Source organism: Henckelia pumila, chromosome 3, assembly GCF_033568475.1.
Source record: "Henckelia pumila isolate YLH828 chromosome 3, ASM3356847v2, whole genome shotgun sequence".
Taxonomy (NCBI): Eukaryota; Viridiplantae; Streptophyta; class Magnoliopsida; order Lamiales; family Gesneriaceae; genus Henckelia; species Henckelia pumila.
In genome coordinates, this window is record NC_133122.1 from 157,365,404 (window position 1) to 157,375,749 (window position 10,346).

Genomic DNA, 10,346 nt, shown 5'->3' on the forward strand with positions numbered 1-10,346 from the left:
AAAATTCTCTAAATATTCTAGTGCATATTTAGAGCGGATCTAGATCGTTTAGTCGTGGACCTAATTCGAAGGCTTGAAGTGTTGAATCCATTTTGAGCAAGGTGTGCTGTTGGAACCTTGTATATAATATCTACCACTTCAAGAGCCTAGTTGTTTATCAACTTGGTTGGAGCCATAAATCAATCTTTGAGATTGATAGGGAAAACTTTTAAACACCCTATGGTTGTTTGTTTGTTTTTGAATGCTACACAAGTGCTCAGATCTTTTTTGTTAAAAATTTAATATTTCCGCTGCGTTTTCGGGCACGAGTTAACCGATCACCTTCAGTGGTATCAGAGCCTAGGTTACTCTTTTGTGTAGCATTTGTTGGATATTATGTTGAGGTCAATTTCTAACCGCATGAGAAAATCAAGATCTATCAATTTTATGGCTGTTTTTGGAAAAAAAATTTAAAACAATGTTGCTGCCCATTTCGGGCAGCCCTCTTTTAATAAAAAAAAAATATTTGGTTGGCCGGAATCCGGCGACGGTGCTCCGGCAACGACTATGAAGACTTTGGTTTCCAAAAGGTGTTTTGTGATATCCAAGTGTCATAAGCCCTAACTTGTTGAGATTGTAAAAGTTGATATTTTTATAAAAAATTGAAATTTTAAAAATTGTGTATTTTCTCATAAAATAAATAATTAAAGTGGGACTTTGATTATTTATAGTAAATGGTGATTTACAAGAAATTCGATTATAAATAAATTAATTAGAAAGTAAACAAAGGTGTTTGTTTATTTTGTTAATTTAATTTATAATTGTGGTGGTTAGTGATTGTACCAAGATATATAATATTTGATCAATTGATTATTGAGATAATTAATTGATGATGTATGATATGTGATATTATGCATGAAGGATGATCAAAAGCCCATGACCAATTTGCTAGGTGTATACTAGGATATTTTGTGTTGAATGGTTGTAATAATTATCAAATTATAAAGTGAGCTTGGTTTATGGCCCGTTCCCACCCCATGAGATGTATCCCTATTTGCCATGGATATTTTAATGTAAAATATTTGATAATGGAAGTTCAAGATTGAAATATGGTGGGCCATGATAAATTATGAAGATCCAAGACATGTAAATATTGGAAGCTTATGTAATTGTTGCATTTGCATCTCATGCATTCCCTAGGAATTGGACCTAGGCCCGTGTTTGGCTCACACGGGCCGAATAGTTTTGGGGTGATTGATCATCTTTGTTAATTTACTGTTTATAATATATGCATGATATATTATAAATAATGAGTATGTGCGTTATTATTTTATAATAACAAAGTTGCATGAATCCGGCAAACATACGAGCAAACATGGCGAGTTTTTAAAATTAACGATGAGACTATTTCAAAATTCAAAACTCTCATTTTGAATTAGATTCAAAATTTATATCAAGCCCGAAAAGGGGAATTATAAATTTGTTTATAATTTACATTTCTTCCATCGACAATGGATGCATGACGAACGCTACCCGTATTCAATGCTCGGCTCATATTATTGGGGGGGCTTGGATGCCGGAAAGCTGTGACATCCATTGACATGGTGATGTGAACTACGTGGAACTTCCATGACTTCGGCTCATATTATTGGGGGAACTCATGGCGACCGTCCATTAAGGTTCGATATCGATGGGTAAGGCTTGACACGTAAAGATGAACGGCGTCATATTATTGGGTCCTTATCAAGCGTGAGACAAAAGTTTACGTAAGGGTTGCATGGAGATGAAATTGGAAACTACCTTTTAGGAATTGTGATTGGCTGATATTATTCGGGATCATAATTGGCTAATTGGACCTTATGTACCTACTGAGGAAAGGAGTTTCCCGTTTTCACTAGAGGGTAGTGAAAATGTCAAAACAGTGGGAGTAAAAATTTATAAAGTTAAAGTCCATACTTTATATCTTACTAAATATTTTAAAATTGTCATTAACATTTATCTGTTATTATTTTTCAGTACAAATTTTTGACAATGTCATCGATTCGCAATCCGTTATCTACAATACTCGACAAACATATACTGACTGGTCCGAATTACCTCGATTGGCTAAGGAATCTGAAAATTGTCTTAAACTCGAAAAAGATTGCATATGCACTTGAAAAGTCTCCCCCTACTGAGGCTCCGACTGGATGTAGCCCTGCTGAGCTACAGATTTACAAGGATTGGTGTGACCATGACTTGAAAGCTAAGTGTTATATGCTGGGATCTATGTCCGATAAACTTCAGAGGCGTTTTGAGAATGCTAAGAATGCTGCTGACATTCATTTGCATCTCAAAGAGATCTTTGATGAGCAAGCACGCCTGTTTCGGTATGGACATTATATGCATAGCTGCAAGGAATATCTTGACCTGAATGGTTCTGGAAATGATACGTTCTACATTGAAGTGAACATTTCACTTAACTCTTCTTCTTGGGTATTGGATACCGGCTGTGGCTCACATCTCTGTAATGATTTACAGTTGATGGCAAGAAGTAGGAGACTCAGGGATGGTGAGACTTTCTTGAGGATGGGCAATGGGGCAAGAGTTGCTGCCAAAGCTAATGGAGATGTTTACTTATTGTTGGACAATGATTTTAAGTTAATTTTGAGAGATGTTTTGTTTGTACCAAATTTGGTGAAAAACATTGTTTCCATTTTTATGCTTGATAAAGATGGATATTCTTGTTTATTTGGCAAAGGTGTTTGCAATATTTACAAGAATGGATGTTTAATTGGTACAGGACAATTGAAAAACGATCTCTATAATTTAAAATTGAAAGATATTCCTATGTATAATGTCCAAGAGATATCAACAACATCCAAAAGAAAACAAGATACTCTGAATCCGGCACACTTATGGCATGCTCGATTAGGTCATATATCTTTAAGAAGGATGGACAAGCTAGTGGGAGAAGACATGTTTGATATGTCTGATATTAATTCTCTTACTACTTGTGAACCCTGTATAAAAGGAAAGTTGACCAAAATTCCCTTTAAGGGCCATGTGGAGCGGGCCAAAGGACTGTTAGATTTGATCCATACAGATGTGTGTGGTCCACTTAGCATCGCCACTAAGCACGAACATTCCTACTTCATCACCTTTACCGATGACTTCTCTAGGTATGGATATGTGTATTTATTGAAATACAAATCTGAAGCTTTTGAAAGGTTCAAAGAATTCAGAAATGAAGTGGAGAAACAATTGGGACGAAGCATCAAGGCACTTCGATCGGATCGAGGTGGTGAGTACTTGAGTGCTGAATTCCAAGAGTATCTTAGGGAGAATGGGATTCTCTCGCAGTGGACTCCTCCTGGTACACCTCAGTTGAATGGTGTTTCAGAACATCGTAACCGGACTTTGATGGACATGGTTCGGTCTATGATGGGGTTCACGGAGTTGTCGCCATCATTTTGGGGATATGCGCTTGAAACAGCGGAATTGTTGTTGAACAATGTCCATTCAAAGGCAGTTGATAAGACACCATATGAGATATGGATGGGAAGGCCTCCTAAGTATTCTTATCTTAGAATATGGGGATGCCCTTCTTATGTGAAGCAGACAGTGGGAGATAAATTGGATGCTCGATCCATTTTATGCTACTTCGTGGGATATCCAAGGAATTCAGTTGGATATTATTTCTATCATCCCAAAGAAACAAAGGTGTTTGTTTCTAGGAATGCAACCTTCTTGGAGAAGGAATTTCTATTTGATAGAAAATTGGAGATGATAGAACTCGAGGAAGTTCGAGAAACACCCACGATTGTAGAGCCCACCCGAACAGCCAAGAGAGGAGATACAAGTTCCTAGGAGATCCGAGAGGGTCTCAAGACCACCTATGAGGTATGGTCTACTTCTTGAAGAGGGCCAAGATGAGGCTGGCCATGGATGTGATCCAAGGACCTTCAAGGAAGCATTGTCTAATGCCGATTCATCCAAGTGGCTTGAAGCTATGGAATCTGAGATGAATTCCATGTATTCGAACCAGGTGTGGAATCTTGTGGATCCACCTGAAGGAATTGTTCCTATAGGGTGTAAATGGATTTACAAGAGGAAACTTGGGACGGATGGAAAGGTGGTGACCTTCAAGGCTCGATTGGTAGCAAAAGGTTATACTCAAAGGCAAGGAATTGACTTTGAAGAAACTTTTTCTCCAGTCGCAATGTTCAAGTCTATTAGGATAATGCTAGCCATTGCCGCATGGTATGACTATGAAATATGGCAGATGGATGTGAAGACAGCTTTTCTTAATGGGGATATTAAGGAAGAAATTTACATGTCTCAACCTGAAGGGTTCACATCTATCAGAAGTGAGCATAAAGTATGCAAAATTCAGAGATCTATTTATGGTCTCAAACAGGCATCTAGGAGCTGGAACCTCAGATTTGATGGTACAATCAAAGAGTTTGGGTTTACTAAGAATCCTGAGGAACCCTGTGTGTATAAGAAGGTCAGTGGGAGTGCTGTCACATTCCTGGTACTTTATGTTGATGACATTCTACTCATTGGGAATGATGTAGGAATGTTGCAATCAACTAAAGTATGGTTATCGAGTAAGTTCTTGATGAAGGACTTGGGTGAAGCATCTTTTGTATTAGGAATACAAATCTATCGGGATAGATTGAAAAGATTGCTTGGTCTCACCCAGTCCACATACATTGATACCATCGTGAATAGGTTCTCGATGGATGAGTCTAAGAGATGACATCTACAAATGTGTCATGGCGTGTCTCTATCCAAGTCCATGTCTCCCAAGAATGATGCAGAGATAGAGGTGATGACACACATTCCATATGCATCTGCAATTTGTAGTATCATGTATGCGATGATATCTACACGTCCTGACGTGGCCTTTGCACTTAGTGTTACAAGTAGATATCAATCGAACCCTGGTCTTCCACACTAGAAAGCTGTGAAAGACATTCTCAAGTATTTGAGAAGGACTAAGAATATGTTCTTGGTTTATGGGGGTGGAGAACTAAAATTGGAATGCTATACCGACTCTAGCTTCCAAAGCGATGTTGATGATTCGAAGTCAACTTCCGGTTTATATTCATTCTCAATGGTGCTGCTGTTTGTTGGAAGAGTTCCAAGAAAAACAGCACTGCGGATTCAACCACTGAGGCAGAATATATTGCTGCATCCGATGCTGCAAAGGAAGCTGTTTGGATTAGGAATTTCGTCCAAGAGTTGGGCGTTATTCCTAATGGAGTTGATCCAGTCTCGGTGTACTGCGACAACACTAGTGCCGTTTCTCAGGCAAAAGAACCAAAGTCTCATCAGAATTCCAAACATGTACTGAAAAAATACCACATCATCCGGGAAATTGTGGAACGAGGAGATGTCTTGTTAGACAGATTCGCCTCTGCAGATAATGTTGCTGATCCACTAACTAAGCCTTTACCAGGACCATTGTTCGAAAAGCATCGCGAATAAATGGGTTTGAAAAATATGGGTAGTTGGCTCTAGTGCAAGTGGGAGATTGTTAGAGTAGGTGCCCGTCGAGCCAATGTGTTGGCCGATGGTCCTTAAGAGAACTCTTGTATGACAATCTATATTTTAATAATATTTGACATTATTTAATTTGGCACATCTTTATCTTTATACCCATGCAAGCTGCATAGATAAAGCCCTTGAATATACAAATAGTAGAAAGAATATGAGATGGTCATGTGATGACTATCATGAAACTCATATTTGGAATATTGTATATTCTAAACTGTTCCTAGTCGATTCAGCCGTCATAAAGAAGGATAAAGGCCGCTCGAGATTGAGACTAGTATTTGCGCTGTAAGTACCATGTTTCATTGGTAGGGGACATGGAGATATCCAAGCATGCAAATAGGTGCTCCTTGTAGAGTGCACTGAACAACCCTCCCTAAAGGACTTTTCAAGTGGTTCTCACTTATCGAGTGGAGAAGTTCTAGTTTATGGTTGTACACCATTAGTCCTTATGACCCGGGACAACATGGAGACTCTATATGCTAGTGCATCACTTTGACTTGTTTACCGACTCATTTGGGGTCATCAGGTGGCAATGTTGGGTGTTCTGACGAAACATATAGGAGTTGATGCATTGTAGTCGGGGATTCACCGCTTACCTACGGGTATGGATATCCTATGTAATCTCATGCATACGTAGCTTGAAATCTCTGATCAGAGTAGTTTCTTGAATTACACCTTCGATGCAACTACGGCATGACACATAGTTATCGATTCAATGACAACTCTCGATAAACCAATGGTTGTCGAATCGTGTACGCTAACCATAATTGATTGGTTCTTGCAGGCAGTATCATTTGATACCTAAGGTCATGTAAGCGATGCTGCTAGACATTTCACATGACTGGTTGGGTACTATCAGACTTGAGTTTTTTGACGTTCTTATTATCAAGGAGTTGATCAATAAGAATGGAGCTATTTAGGGTATGCTTATATATGGAACTTGTTGATCCCGAATCACATGGAGATGTGAACCCATTGCTATTTGTATCAATGAACCATTGAGGGTCACACAAGTACTAGCTTTCTAGATCCCGTTGAGATTAAAATTAGTTCAATGTGTTGAACAACTTATAAAGGAGTTTATAAGTAAAATAAATTAGAAGTTTGACTTCTAAATTGGAGAATAAATGGAAAAGTAACTTTTAATTTGTGAATGTGTTTCAAGATTAAAAGTTGACTTAAAATAATTAGTTTGTGAAAATGTTGATTTTCTAAACTATTATTTTGAACTTAATTAATTAATTCAAGTGTTGAATTAATTTTACACTAGTAGACTTTGTAATGTACAAATAATTAAATTAATTCAAGTGTTGAATTAATTAAATACTATTGAGTCTAGTAGAGCTCAAATTAATATAGTGTTGAATTAATAATTATATACTAGTGGACTTGAATGAGTTCAAGTTAGATTTAATTAATTATTTAAACTTAATTGGGATTAAGTTTAATGTTTAATTAAATTAAATAAGTTCAAATACATGCATATATATTATATATATATTTTCGAAATATATATATATATATTCATGTTATATATATGCGTGTGATGGAATTTGAAGGGTTGGAAGATTGGATGCAATTTTCCATGCAAGTCTTGCACTTTTCTATGCATGGTTTTAATTGTATCTATTTAATCCTTCTCCATTATTATATTATACACACATTCACATTCCAATTTAGAGGAAGTGGCCGAACACTCTCCATGATATTCTCCAAGTTTTTCTTTCAATTTTTGAGGAAGAAGAAAAGGAAAATCTCAATGCAAAATTCTCTAAATATTCTAGTGCATATTTAGAGCGGATCTAGATCGTCTAGTCGTGGACCTAATTTGAAGGCTTGAAGTGTTGAATCCATTTTGAGAAAGGTGTGTTGTTGGAAGCTTGTATATAGTATCTACCACTTCAAGAGCCTAGTTGTTTATCAACTTGGTTGGCGCCATAAATCAATCTTTGAGATTGATAGGTAAAACTTTTAAACACTCTATGGTTGTTTGTTTTTTTTTTTTAATGCCACACAAGTGCTCGGATCTCTTTTGTTAAAAAATTTAATATTTCCGCTGCGTTTCCAGGCACGAGTTAACCGATCACCTTCACGATCTTGATCCGATTATAATCCATCCAACGGTTGTGATATAGATCTGAAATCTATACCAACTGTCATGATCTTGATCCGAGTTTAATCCATCCAACTGTTGTGATATAGATCTGAAATCTATACCAACAATCACGATCTTGATCCGAGTATAAGCCATCCAACGGTTGTGATATAGATATGAAATCTATACCAACGGTCATGATCTTGATCTGAGTTTAATCCATCCAACGGTTGTGATATAGATATGAAATCTATACCAACGGTCACGATCTTGATCCGAGTTTAATTCATCCAACGGTTGTGATATAGATCTAAAATCGATACCAACGGTCACGATCTTGATCCGAGTTTAAGCCATCCAATGGTTGTGATATAGATCTGAATTTGAAATTTAACGGTCACGATCTTGATCCGATTATAATCCATCCAACGGTTGTGATATAGATCTAAAATCTATACCAACGGTCATGATCTTGATCCGAGTTTAATCCATCCAACTATTGTGATATAGATCTAAAATCGATACCAATGGTCACGATCTTGATCCGAGTTTAAGCCATCCAACGATGGTGATATAGATTTATCCAACGGTTATATTCTTAAAAACTATTTTATAATGTGATCTATTTATCATATTTTCTCACACCACTCATTTTACCTTCTCAATATCTGTAAAATAAATTCTCAATCCAATTCGCATGTATCATATTCTAGCTCATCTTCATTGACGGGCAAAGAAGATGAAACACAAAACGATTGGATGAATTTTGTTGAGAATTTTACAAATAAAAGAAAAGAAGTTTTAAATGCCATAGCTCAAGAGCAAGAGTTGGTTGCTGCATACATCGTCCAACAAGATCAAGGAGCCACACATGGAGGTTTGATTCCAGGTCACATAGTCATCCATCGTGATCGGGAAATCACCGATCGTAATCTTTTCAATGATTAATTTGCTTAAAATCCAACATATAATGAAGCAATGTTTAGAATACGATTCCGAATGTCTCAAAATCTATTCCTTTGTATCGTTGATGGTGTAAAAAATCACGATTATTATTTCCTTCAACGAAATGATGGCGTGGGGTGCATCAGTCTATCAACTATGCAAAAAACAACAGCCGCATTGTGAATGCTAGCATATGTTTTATCCGCGGATGCCACTGATGAATATATCAAAATTGGAGAATCTACTGCAATTGAGTGTATGCAACGGTTTTGTCGGGCTATAGTGGAAGATTTTTCATAACGATACTTGAGATCACCTACTTCAGATGATATTGTCAGACTACTCTATATAGGTGAACAACAAGGATTCCCAGGGATGTTGGGAAGTCTTGATTTTATGCACTGGAAGTGGAAAAATTTTCCAACGGCTTGGGCAGGCCAATATGCAGGTCGTAGTGGTTCTCCGAAAATCATTTTAGAAGCAGTAGCTGATTACGATATTTGGATATGGCATGCATATTTTGTAATGCCTGGAACCAATAATGATATAAATGTGTTGGAGGCGTCTGGTTTATTCTCCAAACTTGCACAAGGTATTGCTCCTACTGCTCATTACAAAATTGGAGGAAAAGAATATGATATGGGATATTACATAGATGACGGTATTTATCCGAAATGGTAAACTATTGTGCAAAGCATTCATGATCCATGTGGACCAAAAAAGAAATATTTTGCTATGAAGCAAGAATCCCGCAGAAAAAACTTTGAGCGTGTATTTGGAGTTCTTCAATCACGATTTGCTATTGTGGCATCCCCAGCACATGGTTGGAAGAAACTTCATTTACATGACTTAATGACGTCATGTATCATAATGCACAACATGTTTATCGAAGATGAATGCGACCTCAGTGAACCCATTCAAGATGCGAGAGAAACACCTGCTCCAGAAGTAGAAATGATTGTCGATAAGAATATGAAGTTTCAAGAATTTCTCAGTCGATAAAAAAAATAAAAGACAAAGATTCTCACTTCGCACTACGGAATGCTTTAATTGATCATTTTTGGGATGAATATAGTAGTACAAATGTTTGAAGTTGTACTCGAATGTCCTAAGTATTATGCTTGAAATTATTTTTGTATTATGTTTATAATTTGTATGTGTTATGTTTAATGTTGTATCCGTTTTGTATTCGTTTTATGTTTGAAGTTGTATCCATTTTGTGGTCGTCTTACGTTTGATGTCGCTCTCATATTTATCAATTTTAATAATTTCATATATTAATTTGTATTATCTATAAATTAATTTATATAAAAATAATTAAATCATAGACTTAAAATTTATTATTTATATGTATTAAAAATAAAATATTTTTAATTAATAAAAATATTAATTATATAATTTGTAAAAAATATTTATTAACGATAAAATATTTTTTTATAAAAACAATATAATTATATAATTTATAAAAATATGTTGAATAAAAGTAATTAATATATGTGAAATACAAGGAATATTCTGAGAATATTCCTTTTGGTGCAAGATTTGGTGTAAATGGGTTGGATATGGATGTTGTATTTGGTGCAGAAATTACACTATTTTAATGCAAAACTTGCACCAAAATGGTGTTTGTGGTTGAAGATGACCTAAAACTTGTGCACCGTGCCACTAAATCTGATAACTTCTTCTTCTGTTTCCTCCCAATTATTATAAATTCCCGGGTTTCGTCCGTTGAAAACTACATATGTTTTGCCCTGTCAAAATAGTAAAGAAAAAGGAAAAATTA

The 10,346-nt window shown here is 36.1% G+C and overlaps 1 protein-coding gene across 1 annotated transcript; it reads left to right on the plus strand.

The window, feature by feature from the left end:
- The first annotated feature begins 8,938 nt into the window (after positions 1 to 8,938).
- LOC140889817 (uncharacterized) lies at positions 8,939 to 9,565 on the plus strand. The gene is made up of 2 exons (XM_073297546.1): positions 8,939 to 9,224; positions 9,381 to 9,565. The coding sequence occupies exons 1-2, from the start codon at positions 8,939 to 8,941 to the stop codon at positions 9,563 to 9,565; spliced, it is 471 nt and encodes a 156-aa protein (XP_073153647.1).
- The last annotated feature ends 781 nt before the right edge of the window (positions 9,566 to 10,346 follow it).